This window comes from Neopelma chrysocephalum, unplaced genomic scaffold (genome assembly GCF_003984885.1).
Source record: "Neopelma chrysocephalum unplaced genomic scaffold, ASM398488v2 Primary Assembly neopelma1_22, whole genome shotgun sequence".
Taxonomy (NCBI): domain Eukaryota; kingdom Metazoa; phylum Chordata; class Aves; order Passeriformes; family Pipridae; genus Neopelma; species Neopelma chrysocephalum.
This window is the reverse complement of record NW_020897689.1, coordinates 7,863,498-7,882,979: the sequence shown is the minus strand read 5'-3', so window position 1 is coordinate 7,882,979 and position 19,482 is coordinate 7,863,498. Positions and strand designations below refer to the sequence as shown.

Here is a 19,482-nt window from a genome sequence, read left to right as displayed (position 1 = left end):
CTTTTCTCCTCAAGAGTGATCCTGCGTGCGTTGTCAAAGGAAACAGCAGCGCTACAGATGGTGTGTCTCCAGGCCTCCCGATTGGAGGCCAGAGTAGACCAGTTATGATGATCAATATGGCCAAGGCTGAGATGTTGTTTCAGGGACTCCTTGTATCTTTTCTTCGGGGCTCCTCTCTTGCGGCAGCCAGTGGCAAGTTCACCATAAAGCAGGATCTTAGGGAGGCGGTGATCTTTCATCCTTGATGTGTCCTGCCCAGCGCAGCTGTGTTCTCAGCAACATGGCCTTGATACTTGTGATTGCTACTTGTTCTAGAACAGATGTATTAGTCACATAATCTGACCAGTGGATGTTTAGGATTGTACGGAGACAGCGTTGATGGAAGCGTTCTAGGAGACGCAGGTGGTGGCGGTAGATGACCCATGATTCGGAACCATATAAAAGAGCAGACAGCACAGTGGCTCTGTAAACACTGATCTTTGTACTTTTCTTCAAGTGTTTATTACGCCATACTCTTTTATGGAGTTTTCCGAAAGCACTATATGCCTTTGGTAACCTGTTGTCTATCTCTCCGTCAATCTTACCATCCGAGGAGATGAGGCTACCTAGGTAATTAAACTGCTGGACTGATTTGAGCTCTGATTGGCCAGTGGTGATCTGGGGATGATGGGGGACTTCCTGAGGTGCAGGTTGATAGATAATTTCTGTCTTCTTTAAGCTGACTTCCAGCCCAAAGAGCTCAGCAGCATCTGCAAAGCAGGATGTTAAACGCTGCAGAGCTGCTTCTGTGTGGGCAACAAGGGCAGCGTCATCAGCATAAAGCAGCTCCCAGACAAGATGGTTTAAGGTCTTAGTGTGAGCCTTCAGTTGCCTTAGGTTGAAATTATTTGGATAGTGGAAGTTGTTAATTCCTTTGTATTCCAAACAGTTATACTTTGCAAAATAAAAGGACCCACCAAGGATAAAACTTAAAAAGTAATTTTGATTAATGAGTTTAGAATGCGTTCTATTTTAAACCATTTTTTTAGTATTCATTCCTTGATTTCATGCGTGTTTTTCCAAAAAAAAGGAGTAAGTCAAATAGCTCATGCAAGATCCTCATTTCATGCCTGTGGAATTTGCTGTAGTTAAAAGTGTTTGGGTTCCCAGCTTGACAGATAGCAGAACATTTCAACCTGCTATTTCTTGGCACAGAGCCACACACTGCATTTTGTAATTAGTGTAATTGGAGAACATCAGTATCCTCTAGGGATACTATCCTCTGCTTATTTAATTATTTCTAGTCTTCTGGGAAGATTCTTCAGATAAATACATTGCGAAACCCATGCCTTGCTTCTATAAAGTTTTGTTTTGGAAACCTTGTGAAGAAAGTATAGTCTTCTATGGGTGCTTTTAAAAAAATTCAGATTTGAATATTCATTTGGTTCACAGAGTGGAAAAGTATATATTTATTCTTACTTTTTGTTGGTATAATATCTCTGAAGATGTTAGTTTCAAAACCTTGATAGTGATGTGTTGAATATAATTTCTTTCAAAACCATGACTGCCTTGTGACTTCTATGGGACCTTATATTTTGGAAGGCTTAAAGATTTGCCACTGCATTTCAGTAAGTTCAGGAACACTTCAGAAGAAGAAAATTAAGTAATTTGAGACTGTAAATATTTCTCATTTAGATTTTTCATAATTTTTCTGCAGGCAAATTCCTGCTATATTGAAATAGAAACCATTAAACTTTGGATCATTTGAACCCACTAGTGGATAAAGCTCTTGAATGGATGATAGTAAAATGTTATTTATTGCATTGTAGTGACTCAGTAGGGAGTAAAATAATTTTTTTTGCTATTTTGTGATGCTTTTAGATTCTGTGATTTGTTTTAAGTCTGGAAGTAGCAGTTTCTCTATATATGTATCTATCAGCTCCCAGCTGAGATTTTTTGTCATATCCATTGTTCTTAGGAAAATTGAAACAGCATTAGGAAATGTAAAGGAAGGCCTTGTAGTGGATGTGCAAGTTTTGGTGAATTTTTATGTTCTGAAGTGCCCTGTTAAATTTCCTAGAGCTTTCTGACAAAATTTTTGATGTCTCCATTTAGTGTATCTTCTCCATCTTGCCAAAACTCTTTGGGGTTGCTTGGTTAAAAACAATTCCTGTTCCTTCTTGAGCAGAGGACTTTGGTTTGTGGAATTCCTTAAGTGGCTGAAGAGCACGTTTAGTGCCAAGAACAGAGCAGCTCTATTCAGTGTGAACCTGCCTGCTTTCCCTCTGGTTTTCCACTTTTCTGCTCCACTTCAAAGATTGGTGGAAGTGCTTCAGCTCCTTTGCCTATGCTCAAAGGCTACTGACACTGCATCAAAGAACACAGTGACGTTGACTTATCCTCTTATTCTCTCTGGCAGTTTTAGCAAAGGATTGTGCAGTGTGAAGTGGCCAAGAAAAGAAGTGGATAAGTCCATGGTATGACTTTTATTGATGTAATGCCAACAACAACTAGGCAACTCCAAGTAAAGAAACTGAAAGTGGAAAGTAGCAGAAAGGCTCACTGTCTCAAAGTTTAAGGAAGCCTTCCCAAAATAAAATAATTAGCAACACAGGACAGATGCTGTTCATCTTTTATTTTTTGCTGTCAGAGAATTTCTTCAACCCCCATATCAAAAAAGTTCATGGAATATTAATCAATAATAGCAGAATCAAAGCTTAAATACAAAATGTAAACTGAACACAGAAAGCATCAATGAGATTTATAAAAGAACTTCCATGTAGCCTGTCATCTTCATGATATCTGCCGTGGAATCTTCCTTAACTTGTCACTTTATTGAAATGCTATGTATGAATTTATGCTGTTATCCATAAATATAGTCATCAACCTTAATTTTGGCATAAGTAGAATGACTATCATAGAAAAAAGTGTGATTCATTAAAAAGACTATCCTCTGTCCATATAAAGAAGGACAAATTTCACTTTATTATGAAACAAGAAAAGTTTCTTAAAATGAGGTTGTTAAATCCAGAATTTGGCTGCCTGATAGATATTACAATATATTTGTCCTGAATTCCCTGTTGGATTTTCAAATCATCAGGCATTCCTTTAATACATTTTCAACTCTTTTTTTTAGATTTTATTTGAACATATTTCTGACAGCAGTGCCAAGTCACATATGATCAATGGATGCTCTCTGGCAGCAAGTTCAATTCACTAATGTCAAATCACAGTGGTCATCTTTTAAAAGCATTTACTGTGACACATATTTGAGATACCGCAGCTAATTCCTGTTCAAAGCCCAGGAAATTCTGTAGCATCTCTAAACTGCTGTATGAAAGCAATCGGTTACAGCGAGTTTATCCTGGTAATCACTACCAGGATTTGAGGGAAGGACTCGTTCTCTGGTCAGTTTGTGATTAGCTATAAATATTTATGAATACTACTTGTAATGAATGTGTGTAATTCATAATTTGACAATGGACAAACTAGAGAAATCAAGATCAGCTTTTATGCTGTTGATTCTCTTCCATTCCTGTTAGAATATAGAAGTGAATAGATGATTTTTAGTCATGTTCTAATAGAAAGTCTTAATGCATTGCTTTTAAGAAGTAGCAAAGTAAATGCACTGTTTCAGAACACCCTGGAAAGCTGAATATTCCAGCAAGGTTTTTTTAACATGCTTAGAGTACACACAGAATTAAATGTGATTAGTCATGTCTGCTGGTTCATATTCCTGGTTTTACTTTTTGAACACAAAAAGCTCAAACACATGAAGCTGTAATAGGGACATACTTCTAAATATTGGTGCAATTTTTTCAGTGTTTGGGAACAATATTTTTGGCCTTATACTGCTTTCCTGTTTCCAGGCAAAAGCCACAGTTTTCCTGCTTTTTACTCTTTTCCAAAAGAGTAGCTGAAACCTCAAGGTCTATTCAGGGATCTCTGCCTGGTTTAAAGCTTTATAAACTCCAGTCTGCCACATGGTAGCATGTAGGTTCCTTACCATTTCTTTTCTACAGAGGTAGTAGTTCTGTGGCAGAAAATGGATCTCTAACTTTATTGACAGAGAAAAGTTGGGCAATTTTAGCTATTCTCTTTCTTTGTCCTTAAAGGATATATCAGTACTAGTTAGTATTGTTGGTTTTGTATTTTCAAGGGGAGTTTCCTGGTGTTTCCACACTCCTGAGTTTTTATGGTTGCTGCTGTATATGGGACCTCAGGCTAGAGGGAGGACACATTTTTTTTCAAACTCAAATGACTGAAAAAGGTAAACATCTCAGTTGAGTGCAAGTTACTTACTTTTCAGATGTGTTCATTATCACTAGTTTCCATGAACTTCCTTCAGCAACTTTGTACTGATGAAAATGCCTCACCTAAGCGAAACTGAAAGGCTAACGGGTGAAAACTGCCAATGTCTGTTTATTAAGAAGAGATCATGTTAAACCAATCTATTTTACTTTTTTAATGACTCAGTAATTAACCAGAATAGTGTATCAGAAGGAATTAGTATTAATTAGTAATTAAGTGTCATGTTTTGACTCTGGAAAGTCCTTGACACTCTCTTCCCCTGACATTTTTGTGACAGAAATTGACCAGAAGCTCCCTATTAAATAGGCAGAAGATTGAAGGTGTTGATGCTGTTGGAGCCCATTCATTTTTGGTTAAGCACTTGGGGTTTGACTTGTCTGAGCAAAGAATATATGTGAAAACTGCAGTATGTCTGAATACATAATATATATAATATGGGCACAGCATGGCATTGTTTTAGGGAACATGATCAAAATTAGAACCTGAAAAATAGAAGTCATGGCCTGGAATCAACATGGTGAAGTTTAACTGCAAGATATGGAATAAGGAAGAAATCAAACAGTAACATACAAGGGATAAAATGTAGAGATAAAACTACAGTAAGAAGATGCAGGAGTTGCACTGAATTTAAAAATAATATGAGGCAGCAATCTTTGAAAGGAGACTTCTGTGTGTGAAACTGATGAGACCTTGCCTGAAATGCAGTGTCTATGTCTGGTAATTTTTTAAGAATTGTCTAGCCATTCTAGAGAAAATGAAAGAGATTAATGAGATTGATTATAAAGACAGAATATGTGCTTTATGAAATGATTGAAGGAATGAAGCAGCTGAATTTCATTAATCTTGGAAATAAATAAAGGTTGTTAGAGGAAAGAGAGTGATTTCCTTTTTCTTGACAATAAAACATCAGGTAGCATTGTAGGGCAGGAGATTTACGTTGCATACCAAGGAAATCCTCTTTACTCTTACAGTGATAAAACTCCAGAAGAAAATTACAGTAAATATTATTCTAAAAATACTGTTACTAATTTTAATTAATAAAAATGTGGATAATACACGTATATTTGGCTCAGTGGAAGAGTCTAGACAGACTACAGTCAGGATCAGTCTCCTGAAGTCATTTTCAACTGTACCTCTGTCATTCTATGCTGATGATTTCTATGCAGGTGATTTCTAGTTCTTAACTGTATTTCTGGCATATTTGCATATTTGCTCATAGCATTTCTGATTCTATGTTTCATCTTTCCTTTTTTTCCTTCTCAGTGTCATTAGTCTTAAAGAATACAGTGGATTCTTTTATAAAGTAAATAAATACCCATACTGTACTGTGGTATTTACTTTCCCACTTTTCCCCTATATTTAGAATGTATACAGTAATGAGGTATTTATCCTATGCCATGGTAAATGTTTACTTTCAGTGGTGCCCACTGTACTTACTTTTCCATCTTTACTGAGCTTAAATTTTAGCACTTCTTTAATTTCAATATGGTCCAATTCCATATGATTATTTCTGCCTTCCAATGTATATGAACATCTCTCTCCAATTAAAACGTTATCACTGGGGTTTTTTATTATTATTATTTTTAATGGAAACATTTTTTTGATCTCCTGGACTTTGCAGTTCTGTTGCAACACCATTTGGTGTAATTGGTGGACTCTTATGTTGGTGCAGCTTGGGTGAGGATACGCTCTTTTGATTTAACACTTGCACAACACAAATGGTGGGATTCATCTCAACAAGCTTTTGATGTCTGCATTTGTAAATGTCTGCATTTGAGCCGGTCTCCTCATAATTAGTAGAGAAAAATGAGAATTGTCAACACACAATTTATCTCGATTAAAGGTGGGTAGCTAAAATTATCTCCCTCTATAGATGCTTATTGGTCTATGTAACTGCAAAGATAATTTGGATAATTATCTCAGATGTAGGCATCTGATTTAAGTCTGTTTAAATTCAGGGGAGGTTAATCCCACCCCATGTAATTCATTTGGCTCTTGGTGAATTTTGGTTTAAGCTTTGTTAACCTTAACAAAACATCAGTTTCTCCATAAGCAAGCAGAACACTGGTTTCAGTCTATGTGCTACTTGAACCCTGTGTTTACAGTTTAAATACCCCAATTTTTAGTCCAGTCTGTGAAGTTAAACTGGCAGTAGTTGTGGCTTATTTTAATGTCATCTGTTGTAAACTAAAAGCAGTCAGAAGATCCATATTGTATGTAGCACCATATCACTGCTGGAAAACATGTAACCTCCTGGGGTAGAGGTAGAGTTGGCAGCTGGAGGCAGTAACTGCTTCTATGGTTCAGTTTAATCTGCCACCTGAGTTTGTCTTCAGCCAGTGTGGTGTATGAGAACATTTGTGAAATGCTGATAGTGGTATATCTGCATGAGTGTCTTTGATTGTGCATTAGGTTTTAACAGGATTCTGATGAAAGTAATGCTTGTGTTGGCAAGTGTTGTGGTGCAATTGGAACACATTTGTAGAGTAAAAAAATTGATGCTGAGAACCTGACATTCTTGGTGTCTGCATTTCAGGGGGGCTTATTTTGAGCTAGTTCTTTCTGTGTGGACTGAATACCCACAAACAGCTGCAAAGTGCACTCCTGGAGCACAACTACTGGCATTTTATTTGGAAAGAATCCAGTTTGTACTCCAAGAGTGCTCTGTGATACACATTAATTTGGAGTGATCAGGATTTTATTTTCAAAAGCACATTGCTGATCCAAATTTTAAAGAAGAAAACCTGCAAAACTAATATGACCAGTCTTCGTGAACGAAGATTTTTGGGAAAGGTCTTTTTACCTTTCGAGCCTGCGCAATGGATTTTTTTAGGTGAGACAACGCGTGCGCTGAACTGAGCCCACCCTTTAATCCTAAGGTTCATCTGCTGGGGCCAAGCGAGCTTGTGAGACTGTAAGGCTAAAGTATGCAGAGCTGAAAGTTTTCTTCTCTTACTGTAAAATAGATACTTACAGGGGCTGGTAAGAGACTTCCTGCTCTACATAGTGGGTCAAGTATAAGTTTGAAATAAATAGGAGTTTTATTGTGTAGGTGTAATGTTTTGGATAGCAGAAACATCTGAGATATGGACCACGCAATCTTGTCAATGGTAGGCTCTTCAGAGTAGATGATGAAATCAAGCCTAGAGCAGTAGTGAGCCTTGAACTGAGTGGTTTTGTGTGTGGATGAATTATACCATCACAACAATGACACATTAAAAGTTAATGTAGACCATTTTTGTCACCCAGGAGTATAGAAGAGTAAAAGGGAAGTGGTTATGTCAGTAACTTTCTACAGAGAAAGATATGTCTCTTTGGATCTTTAAAGAGGTAAGATAATGGGATCAAGTTTTCACAGACTGAAATTTCACATTTTGATGGGTGATCGCTTCTTATTTCCTGTAGCTTTGGTGAACAATTATTTATGTGTGCAGATGGCTAGAAAGCACTGAAGCAAAGGCCATCTTGAAAGTTTTACTCAGGGAAAATGTAGTTTATGAGCCAGAAAGCTGTATTTGTCATGTTAACTCAGTATTCAATAGTACCATGAAAGAAACTATGGCCCGGATAGATTGAGGAGCACAAAATGATACAGCATATACCATTTTCATAGACTTTTCTTGTATTGATTTGCATCTGTCTTGCTCTCTTTTGTTCAAAGCAGAGAAGTACAACATGCATTTCTTAAGTTAGGTACTGTTGTGAGCTTGCTCTACATGAGAAGGAGCGAAAGAGAGGTACATAGCTTGGTAGCTACAACCACTTTGACATCATGATCACTGACGAACAAGAGGAAAAAAACCCTCTGTATTTCCTTCTGTTTCTGCAGTAGCAGTGTGTCTTCCCATTGCTAGGTAACGTTTTTTGGTCTTTATAATTGACATCAGTGAGTGGTCTTCTCTTGAAAGTAAAAGCAAGATTTGGAAAGTGGAAGCACATTTTTCAATTTAAGACATACTAGCAACTCCTTTTAGGAATAGCTTCAGGTAGGTTTATATTGCTGAACAGTTTGTGATATTTTCAGCGTCTGCCTATCTCAGTGTAGAAAGCCAACCCTTATGATGATTCCTTATATAAAAGGTAGACCACATGTAGTTTTCCAACAATGTGAGGAACACTTTTTCTTGATAAACAGGTTGAATTACCTTGCATGTAGTACCAAACAATTACCAGTCAAAATGCTTGTCAGACCTGGAAATCAGCTGCCTAGTTGCACTTCCATCTTGTTGTGCTTCCATTACTACCCTGTATTTACCAAAGGAATCTGATAGTGCGAAGACATTGAAACCTGGTCATGTACACTCCTACATTTCAAAAGATCATAGTCACCCTTTTTATGAAAATAAGCAACTTCCTGTATTTTTAAGTAACGATGTTTGAAGATTTAATTCATCCTTTATCAAACAGATGCATCCTTGCCCATAGCTATGCAGAGATTTCTTTTAAACTTTACCATTTGTTTCAAAGAGTTGTTTTAGAAGTGTCCGTGGTGTAAATCTGTGAAGTACCAACTGCTGCTGAGTATTGTGGAAGAACCTTCTGAATTAAGCTTAAAGCTTTGGAATTAGGTCAGCTTAGTATATAGTAGCCAGATTTGAATATCACTATTAACATTGTAGTTAAAGTATGAGAAATGCTTACTTTTGGTAGGATGTAAAATTGCTGTAACTCTTCATATTCTTCCATTTTTATTCCAGCTTCTTTTAAAGTGCCAAGCATTTTGACATTTTAAAGTTCACTAATTAATTTTTATATTTGTTTGAAGTTCTTCATTGTGTAACTTGCTCCAAATGAACATTTTTTACATGCTTTTTTTGTAAACCTTTCCTTATACATTTGCTTTCCTCCATTTATCTCTTTTCTTCCCTGCTTTAAGGAGGAAGGAAACACTGGGAGAACAAAAACCTTTTGAAATGACACATGAAAATATAGGTGTTTAATCTTTCTTTGTATGTGGAGATGATTTCATTGTTTGAAGCCAAAAGCTTGCCATCATGTAAGTGAAACAAGGGAATGCTATTAAAACCACAAGAATAACACTTCTATTCCAGTAAAGAGATATGTTTTAAATACTTGTGCAGATTATTTTACGTTTGTTTCATTTAGCCTGCTATGTGAGCAAGCACAGAATGAATGTAACAAAATGCATTACATTTAATGCTCATCTGACAGGATTGGTATGAAAAGCCTTTAAAATAAACAGTCGCTTAATCCTTAGAATTAAGATACACAGTTTTTCTTCATATAACTTCAATTAGAATAATAAATTTGGGGGGAAATTTGGATCTCCTGTTTTAATTACTGAAAGAGAAGGACAAAATTCAAGGTGGCATCACTAATATAAAGCAGCTTCTTCCTGTTCTTGATCCCATCCCTGAAGCAATGATTAGGGCACATTAACAAAGAAGTAGTAAATCTTTCAAATTGTTTAAGTTCCAACTACATGTAACTGTAGAAGTGACCTTGAAAAATACTTTTAAGCTATTCTTCTCTACATTAGCTGTGATATGAGATTGCAGGCTGACAGATTTCTTGTACAAGTTTTTAATTTGTTTTCAGAAATTTCATACTTGTTCATAATGTTATTAACACCCGTGTACAATTTTTGCATCACTGGAGTAGTCAGATATAAATTTAAGATAAAGTTTTTCAAGTAATTGCTTCGGGGATTAGGATATCAGTTACAGAATCAGAAAACTGGTAAAGTTGGAAGGGACCACAGAGTCCTTGGAGATTGGTCCAATCTCCATGCTCAAGCAGGATCATCCCCACTGATAAATAAGTTAAACAATACTGGGCCCATTATTAATCCTTTGGGGGATACCACTAATGACAGAACTCCAACTAGACCCCGTACCACTGATAACAACTCTCTGAGATCTGCTGTTCAGCCAGTTCTCAATTCACCTCACTGTCCACTCATCCAACCCACACTTCTTGGATTTGCATGCGAGGATGTTGTAAGAGACAGTGTTAAAAGCCTTGCTGAAATCAAGGTAGACAATATCCAGGGCTGTGCCCTCAGCCATCCAGGTAGTTGTTTCATCATAGAAGGCAATCAAGTTGGTCAAGCGGGATTTACCTTTAGTGAATCCATGCTGACTACTCCTGATCACTACCTTGTCATCCATGTGGATAGAGATGGCTTTGAGAATGGAGCACTCAATATTGAGGTGAGGCTGACCATTCCGTAGTTCCTTGGGTCCTCCTTCTTGCCCTTTCTGAAGACTTGAGGTGACATTTGCTTTCTTCTAGTCCTCAGGCACCTCTCCTGGTCTCCATGACCTCTCAAAGATGATTGTGAGCAGCCTCACTGTGGTGTGTGCCAGGTCTCTCAGCACTTGTGGATGTATCCCATCAGGGCACATTGAGTTCTGGATGTCAAGTTTGCCTAGATGTTCTCTAACTCAATCCTGCTTGACCAAGGGAAAGTCTTCCTTCCAACATTCCTGGATCAGAAATTCCTGAGGGCTGGTCTTGTCAGTGAAGTCCAATGCAAAGGCAGCATTCAGTAACTCTACCTTCTCTGCATACTCTGTTACCAGGGTCCCCCTCCATTTAGTAATAGGTCTACATTGTCCTTTGCTTTCCTTTTGCTACTGATGTATTTGAAGAAGCCCTTTTTGTTGTCCTTCACATCCTTGGCCAGATTTAATTGCAGACAGGCCTTGGTCTTCCTTGTCTCATTTCTGCTTACTCTGACAACATCTCTAAATTCATTCCAAGTGGCCTGACCCTGCTTCCATCTCCTGTGTATTTCCTGGCTATGCTTGAGTATTGACAGGAGTTCTTTATTCATGAATGCAGGTCTCTTTCCCCTTTGCCTGATTTCTTGCTCATTGGGATGCATTGGTCTTGAGCCTGAAGGAAGTGATCCTTGAATATCAAGTTTCCCTCTTTTTATTAAAAATCATTAGAGTGATCCTGGAGATTGAGAAACTTTTTCATTTCTACATCAATTTGTCTTGTGTCTTCTGTCTTGGTAGGGCCTGGAGACCCAAGTAACTGTGACATCTAAACTCTTCTACCTTTTTTGTTTTCTGTGGCTGTAGGTGGTTAGCGGTATTTTATTCCCACTTTTTCTTTAAAGGCTCTGGCAATCACGAAAGTGAATTGAATCTCTGTCTAGAAAGTTCTTTTGAACTGGGACATTACACACTGTTCCAGAATGTTTCATAAATTTGATGTACCTTTGCAGAGGTTTTATTTTAGTTCTAACTTCTGTGACAGACACTTCAGGAAGTGGTGGCTTTGATGAGAAAATGAATACTGCACTTAAAGAGATATTTCCTATGTGCAATTTACACTTGACAGATTTTTATGTCTGAATATGTAATGCTTTTGATATTTACTCCATCACATCTGAAAACAATTCTGAAATTATTAAAATGAGAAAGAAATTAAGCTATATCTTGGTAATCATAAATGAGGCTGCTTCAAGGAAAGTGCATTATGTTGAGACTCATCTCACCATAAATTGTAGGACAAATTTAAACTCTATAACCTAAGAAGAATTAGGGTGATTGCATCATGATGAACCTTAAGCTGTGACTTCTTTCCCTGAGTTAAGCATGCCAATTCCTACCTGAAATAATCTTGCATGTATAACCCCATTCATGAAGAAAGTGGAGTTGGTTCTTTGGCTCATACACTAACCTTTTCTGGAGTCGGGAATGACTGTGCAATGGACAAATATCCAAACACCTCAAACTCCTCATTGCTGATATTGTCTCCTGCACTATGCTTTCTGTGAAGAGCTGAAGACTGTCTGCTCAGGTGTGAATATTTCTTTGCTGCAGCTAAGATTGTGGCCTAGAAACTGGGAAGTGTGCTTATCTCTGGCTAGGCAAGCAGGGTAAAGGGAGTAAAGACAGTATTTTATACTGTGGATGAAGACAGAGAAACAGTTAAAGAAGACGGAACTTTCTTTAAAGACCATATCCAATTTCAACAGCACTTGGAGCGTGGGTGTTCATCTGTCAGGAGGATTAACGGTGAATTTAAGTTTTTCATCAAAAAGCTATTCTTGCAGAGTTCTGGATGGCTCTGTCATGCATAGCTATCATCACTCTTTAAAAGAAAATTTTGTTAAAGGTAACTACTTCAGTAGCTTGAAGAATTGATTCAAGCAGCTAAAATTGATTGGCTAGCTCTAATCTTAAAAAAGAAATATTTCAGTTAAAATAGCTGCAAAAAGTATTTTTAAACTTATATGGTGAAAAAATGGAACAGTAGAGCCTGTTGACTTCTGTTTTAAGAGTCAAAAATGTGAGGAGATGCTTTACAAGAGAATATGTAGTGGCCTTCTGAAGCTCATCAGAGCTATAAGAAATTGTAGCTAGCCTTCGAAGTGAGAAGTGGGAAGTTCTAAAATTGAGCAGGTGCCCAAATTTTGATCTACTGTAGTGGGTTGACCCCGGCCAGATACCAGATACCCACTAAAGCCGCGCTCTCACCCTCCCTCTGCATGAGTAGAGATAAGAGCTTGGAGAGGTCAGTGATTGATTACCTTCATGGGCAAAACAAGACTCAAAGTGGGGATACCTATATTTATTACTAACAGGATAAGAACCAAAGAGTGAGAAATAAAACAGTCTTAAAAACACCTTCCCCCCACCCATCCTTCCTTCTTTGTTCTCCCTCCTCCCCCCCAGCGTTGCAGGGGGACGGGGAATGGGGGTTGTGGTCAGTTGTTTCTGCCACTGCTCAGAGAGAGGAGTCCTTCCCCTGCTCCCATGGGGTCCCTCCCACGGGAGGCAGTCCTTGATGGCCCTCTCCAGTGTGAGTCCATCCCATGGGCAACAGTTCTTCCCGAACTGCTGTCCCATGGGTCACTCCTCCATGGAGTGCAGTCCTTCATGAATGAGCTGTACCAACGTGGGTCCCCCCACAGGGGCCGCAAGTCCTATCTGGGAAAACCCTGCTCCGGTGTGGGCTTCCGTCTCCATGGGCTGCAGGTCTCCGGCAGGGCCCTGCTCCATCCTGGGCCTCCTTCATGCATCCACCTGCTCCAGGACGGGCTCCTCCATGGACTGCAGGTGGGTCTCTCTACTCCAGTGGTCCTCCATGGGCTGCAGGGGGACAGCCTGCTTCACCATTGTCTGCAGGGCCACAGGGGCCTCAGCTCTGCCACCTGGAGCACCTCCTCCCCCTCCTTCTGCACTGACCTTGATGTCTACGTTGTTATTCCCATATTCTCACTCTGCTCTTCCCTGGCTGGAATTTCTTCTACGCAGCAATCTTCTGTTCTTAAATATGTTATCACAGAGGCATTCCTATTACTTCTAATTGGCTCGGCCCAATCCTGGAGCCAGCTGGCATTGGCTCCATGGGACAGGGGAATCTTCTAGCAGCTTCTAACAGAAGCCACCCCTGTAGCCCCCCCTGCTACCAAAACCCAGCTACAGAAACCCACTACATTCTACTCCTCACCTCTGTGAATCACATATTTAAGAATTTTAAATTCCACATTCATCACACAACCTTCCCTTACATAAACAAAAGAAATAACAACCTACCAAAACAGAATATAACAAAAATTCCCCCCAAAAATCAAAATAACATCACCATAACACCAAACTTAAGTGAACAATTTACACAAAATCCACCCCTTGTACCTTTACCACAATTACAGCAAAAATTCCCCACGATCATTTCATTCTCTTAACATTATTCAATACTTGTTTTGCTCGTTACCTCTCCCAATTACTATCCTTATCTCAAAATCCTTGTGACTTCCCCGTACGGGCCACCAAAAAGCCTGTAGGTATTATGGTCCAAGTCCTTGTCTCAGCCAGAGTGTCCTCCATTACGGTTTGGGTCCCTGCCTCCTCTACAGTCTTCTGAGAGTATTGAACTGTGGCTCGATAAGCACAGGCCAGACCCCAGTACAGGGCAAGAAGCTGCTGGTTTTGATTGGGGTAGGCAAGGCACCCTTCCATGAGGTGATGTGTCAGTTTGCTAGGGTTGAATACCTGTTCAGGTGTGAAGTACCAGGTAATGGGAGGTGTCAAACACCCTAGGAATACGTCCACACTCCCTGCCACCCAGGAACTGGGCCCCTCAGGGCACATCTCAATATATTATCACCTAAAGTTTGTTTTCTCCTACACCAAGATAACACCACATTCCACAAACTCCATAATGTTCTGACAGTATTGGTTAGTGGCAGTAACATTACTAAACTGCTCACATAAGGATTAGCAAGGAGCATGGGTGACTTCATTATATATTCATTATATATATTCATATATATATATTCATATATATATTCATTATATATTTCATTTATATCAAAGTCAGGAAGGGGGGGAAGGTTGTATTCCTCCTTCAGTCTCAAATAGTTCCCCAGAAGACAACTCCCCCAACACAGAAAGGCCATTAGTACAAAAGCAGGGCACAGAGCCGTGGTTTATATTAATATGTTCCCGAAACTAGCAAAGTAAAGGTATAAGCAATGCAATGCAATGCAATGTGTATATATATATGTATATAACTACCTTTCCCATGCCCCATGATTGGGCACCAAAAAGGACTGTGGTGGGTTCACCTTGGCTGAATGCCAGGTGCCCACCCAGCCGCTCTATCCCTCCCCTTCCCAGCCGGACAGGGGAGAGAGTAAGGTGGGAAAAGAAAACAACACAAATTGTGGGTTGCGATAAAGCAGTTTATATTTATGCAAAAAAGAAAGCAAAAGCAGCGTGTACGCGCACAAAGCAGAAGCCAGCAGTTAATCTCTACTTCCCATAAGCAGCGATGGTCGACCACTTCTCCGAGAAGCAGGGCTCCAGCACACGTAACGGTTGTCAGCAGGCAGCCATCAGAGACAATGAGTGCCTCCGGTCCTGCTCCTTGCCTCAGCTTTTATATCTGGGTTGATGTCATATGGTATGGAATATCACCTTGGTCAGTGTGGGTCAGGTGGCCTACTTGTGTCCCCTCCCAGGATCTCGCCCTTGATTGAAGAAGGAATGTTACAGTGCTGTGCTCAGCAGTAGCCAAAACATGGGTGTGTTATCAACACTCCTCTAGCTACCAATGCAGAGCATGGCACTGTGAAGGCTACTATGGGGAAATAAATTCTGGCTCAGCCAGACCCACCACATCTGTCATAAGTCTAATTTACTCTAAATTTGCATTTCACAGTCTAGTTGGTAAAACCCTTCTTAACAGCAATTATTTGGGAAATATGTTAACTTTATGACTTGTTCATGCTCAGAGCTAAATCTACGTATTATAAGATTTTGAACTGACTTAATGTCATACAATATATGCGACAAAAACAAACTGTGGTGGCTTTTGTTTTAAAATCTTATGATCTTGAGATTTCATGATAGAATGATGAAGCAACGGTACTACAATCTATAAGAACAAAATATGTATGTGGAGGAAGTATGTTAACCTTCATGTTTTTTTACAATGGGTACAGAAGGGAGAAGAACTATTTATGATAGTGTGACAAAAAAAGGGAAGAGGAAAAGATTTATACAAACTGTCATATAAAATTTTGTGATTTAAGATTACAATATTTCCTTATGAAGATTAAAGAATGCTGGAGTTTATGATATCAAAGTACTGGCCCAGGAGGGTGAATAGAAAATTCTTACTGTTTTCTAAAATTAGTGGGCTTTGTATCCAAAGGTGGATTAAAAGATTTATTCTGTCATTACTGTACTGTTTGAGAAATTCTGTCAAAATAAATATTGCATTTTGGGAGTCAAAATGTACCCTGTAAATTTCTTACTTGCTGATGATTGCCAGCTAGTTGAGGGAGGTGATTGTCCCGCTCTGCTCTGTGCTGTTGTGGCCTCACCTTGAATATTGAGTGCAGTTTTGGTGACTGCAATATAAGAAACATATTGAGCTATTGGAGAGTGTCCAAAGGAGGGCAACAAGGATGGGGAAGAGTCTCAAGGGGAAGATGTATGAGGAGCGGCTGAGGTCACTTGGTCTGTTCAACCTGGACAAGAGGAGAGTGAGGGGAGACCTCATTGCGGTCTGCAACTTCCTTGTGAGGGGAAGAGGAGGGGCAGGCACTGATCTCTTCTCTGTGGTGACCAGTGACTGGACCTGAGGGAATGGCCTGAAATTGTGTCATGGGAGGTTTAGGTTGGATATTAGAAAAAGGTTCTTCAGCCAGAGAATGGTTGAGTGCTGGAACAGGGTAGTTGTCACAGCACCAGGCCTGACAGAGTTCAAGAAGCATTTGGATGATACTCTGGGGCACCTGGTGTGACTCTTGGGGATGGTCCTGTGTAGGGCTGGGACTTGAACTCAGTGATCCTTGTGGATCTCTTCCAACTCGGCATATTCTGTGATTCTGTGTGGTTGTATGATAATAATAATAGACAGAATGGAATGCAATACATTGGAGACTTCTGAAGAAGAGAAGCAAGAACAGATATTCTACAATTAAATTGAGTGATATTAAAGTCCTTATATAATGATGGTCTTATATAACCAAGGACATATTTGTTTTTAATGGGTAATCTGATTATTAACGTGAAAACTGCGTGTCCAAATCAATAGAAAAATAAATTTTAGCATGTGGAATTTGTCTGTTATATTTGTGTAATCTTTGGCTGTGTTAAGGAGCTTTCTACCTTTCATCTGTGCCAAAAATTTGTAGACATGATCTCCGGTGGCTGCATGGGAATTTGGATCTGGAAATATTGAATTATCATTATTTAGATAGCATAGTCTCAGTCTATGAAACTTAATCTGAATTTATGATGAAATACTTGAGGTTCTATCAAGACATGTTTCTTTCCCCAGGAAATATTATAGTTTCCTAACCTGAGCATTGGTATCAGAGAGACAGGTATCTGGAAACTGTTTCTGCAGCTCTCAGGAGATTCAAAAAGTCAAGCACCATTATGGATACTTTGTGCAAGAGGAATGGATCACTTTGAGCAAACCCCAGATTAGTGCAGTAAAAACTATGCATACAGAGTATGGTATGATTTTCTTTCAAGGAGAGCATATTTTAGTATGCTTTTGAAAGAAAGAAACTTTGATTTGCCTTTCAGCTACAAGCCTATTCTTTCATGTCTCTTAAAGAATAAAAAATAAGGATAAACAATAGTGATACACAGTAATTCATGATCTTTTTTTTTGACTTGTTTTAAGCATACCTCATGAATCTCCTTTTTTGCCAACCTAGTGATAAAATCAATTAATGACAACCTTACTCTAGTTGTCATAATTTGTGTTTGAATTGTGTATTATTTCAACAAAAGCTCGTTATAGAAAAGGAAGAGAAAATCGCATTCATTTCACATGAACTATTGGTTTAGAGGAAATAAAGCTTTGTTTGAAAGCATGTTGGATAATACCCTTTTGGCTAAGGAAAGTGCCCATAAGTAAAAAGAAATCTCAAGACAGAAAAAGCACTTAATTTAGCTTGGAACTAAGCCTTTCAGTTTCGTATTTGTGCTTTATTCACTACAGCATGGCTGCACATGGTTTCTAAAGGGAATGCTGCGATGGGATTAAAACTTTTTTTTCTCATGGTGAAAACATTTTTCTTTCTTACGTAATACAAATGGAGCATGTAGTTTTCAAGTCTCAATTTTTTCTTCAGTCTTCTGCCTCAGTAAAAGAAACTTCAAAAATGGACAGTCGTCTTTTTCTATTTTTTATAGAATGAGATACACACCAAGGATTTCTAAGAAGATTTCCCTTTCTTTTCTTTCAAATTTCAGTCATGGGACACAGAACTGGAGAGATCTGCAGAGTCATGGGCTGAAACCTGTCTATGGGAGCATGGACCAGCAAACCTTCTTCCATCAATTGGACAGAATTTGGGGGCACACTGGGGAAGGTAGTTTAAGATATTGTTTTATGCAATATATGAAGTTTTCTAAATTTAACAAAATTTGCTTATTACTTAAAGGAAAAATGATAGAAGCTACAACTTTTGAATGACCTAATACACTGCTACTGGCTTTCATAGGTACAGACCTCCAACATTTCATGTCCAAGCATGGTATGATGAAGTGAGAGATTTCACATATCCTTATCCTCATGAATGCAATCCATATTGTCCATACAGATGCTCTGGTCCTGTTTGTACACATTACACACAGGTATGTAGGTGTGTTTGTTTTTTATCAGCTGTGGAAAAGAGTGGTTGAGACCTCCAGTTATGTTGCTATATGAGACTTAGAGCATACTAAACTTTCAGTATATGCCATAGCACAAAAGCCCTAAAAGGACTTGTTTAGACTCCATAGTTAAAAGCGCTGGGTATTAGTAACAGAGTAGGGTTGCCATACAAAACTTTAGACTTCATCCTCATAAATATCTCTTCCTTATCAGGACTAAGGAAAAAGCTCACGAATACCAGTGTAGCACTGAGTGTTGCTGCTCACTGCACTTCGCATAATCCAGCCTCTGTGCTGATATGCTGATAGTCCTTTCTGTAATAAGCTGAAGAAACAGCTCATTTTTTAAAAAAAGAAATATTTTCTTAGGTGAGTTCCTCAGATCAAGGAATAGGTTTTAAGATATTACTTTAACTTCAGCACGATTTTAAAATGGCATGAAACTAATTTATTTACTTCTGAAATCTGCGTATCTAGCCTGAATTTTGGCAGAGGGAAGCCAGTCATGTTTTCATGGGAAATATATGATTTTCAGATTATACTACAGTCCACATAAAACTTGTGATACAATATTTGAAAACCTAAAAGTGATTAATTTTTAAACATTTATTTTCTCTTTAGTAGCATAATTTACAATTGTATCTAATTTTGAAACAATTACCTCCATATTCTTATTTACCATTTCTCTAAATATAATTGCGCTTACCATTACATGCAAGATCAATACATATATAGTGTTTTCGTGGTATCCTGCTGGATCTACGGATTTGGCTTACCTTGAATCAATACAATTTCAACACCTGTGATATTTGTCTAATTTGAAGATTCCAGCCTTTGTCACTCTGATTATTTTGAGATCTGCAATGAAAGGTGAATAAGGAGCACAGCCACCTTTGATGGCAATGACGTGAAAGCATATTTGTTTAAAATCCATTACTTGGGTCTATTTGGTGTATTAGGTTTTTTTTTTTAAAGTTTTATCCTTTATCTTACTTCCTTTTACTGCTGAAAAATATCTATTCTCTCAGTCCAACCAATCCAAACCCCTCTGGGTCTTAAGGTTGTACTGAGAACTCTAGGGCACAGG

The 19,482-nt window shown here is 38.6% G+C and overlaps 1 protein-coding gene across 3 annotated transcripts in view; it reads left to right on the top strand.

The window, feature by feature from the left end:
• CRISPLD1 (cysteine rich secretory protein LCCL domain containing 1) overlaps positions 1-19,482 on the top strand; it is a 39,949-nt gene that overhangs the window by 5,870 nt on the left and 14,597 nt on the right. For 2 of the 3 annotated variants that reach the window (XM_027692007.1, XM_027692081.1), the window contains exons 2-3: positions 17,994-18,112; positions 18,245-18,377. In XM_027692007.1, coding sequence (XP_027547808.1) covers positions 17,994-18,112; positions 18,245-18,377 — 252 coding nt within the window. Of the gene's footprint in view, positions 1-14,061; positions 14,211-17,993; positions 18,113-18,244; positions 18,378-19,482 lie in introns of those variants that run through there. The other variant, XM_027692167.1, reaches the window with a different exon arrangement.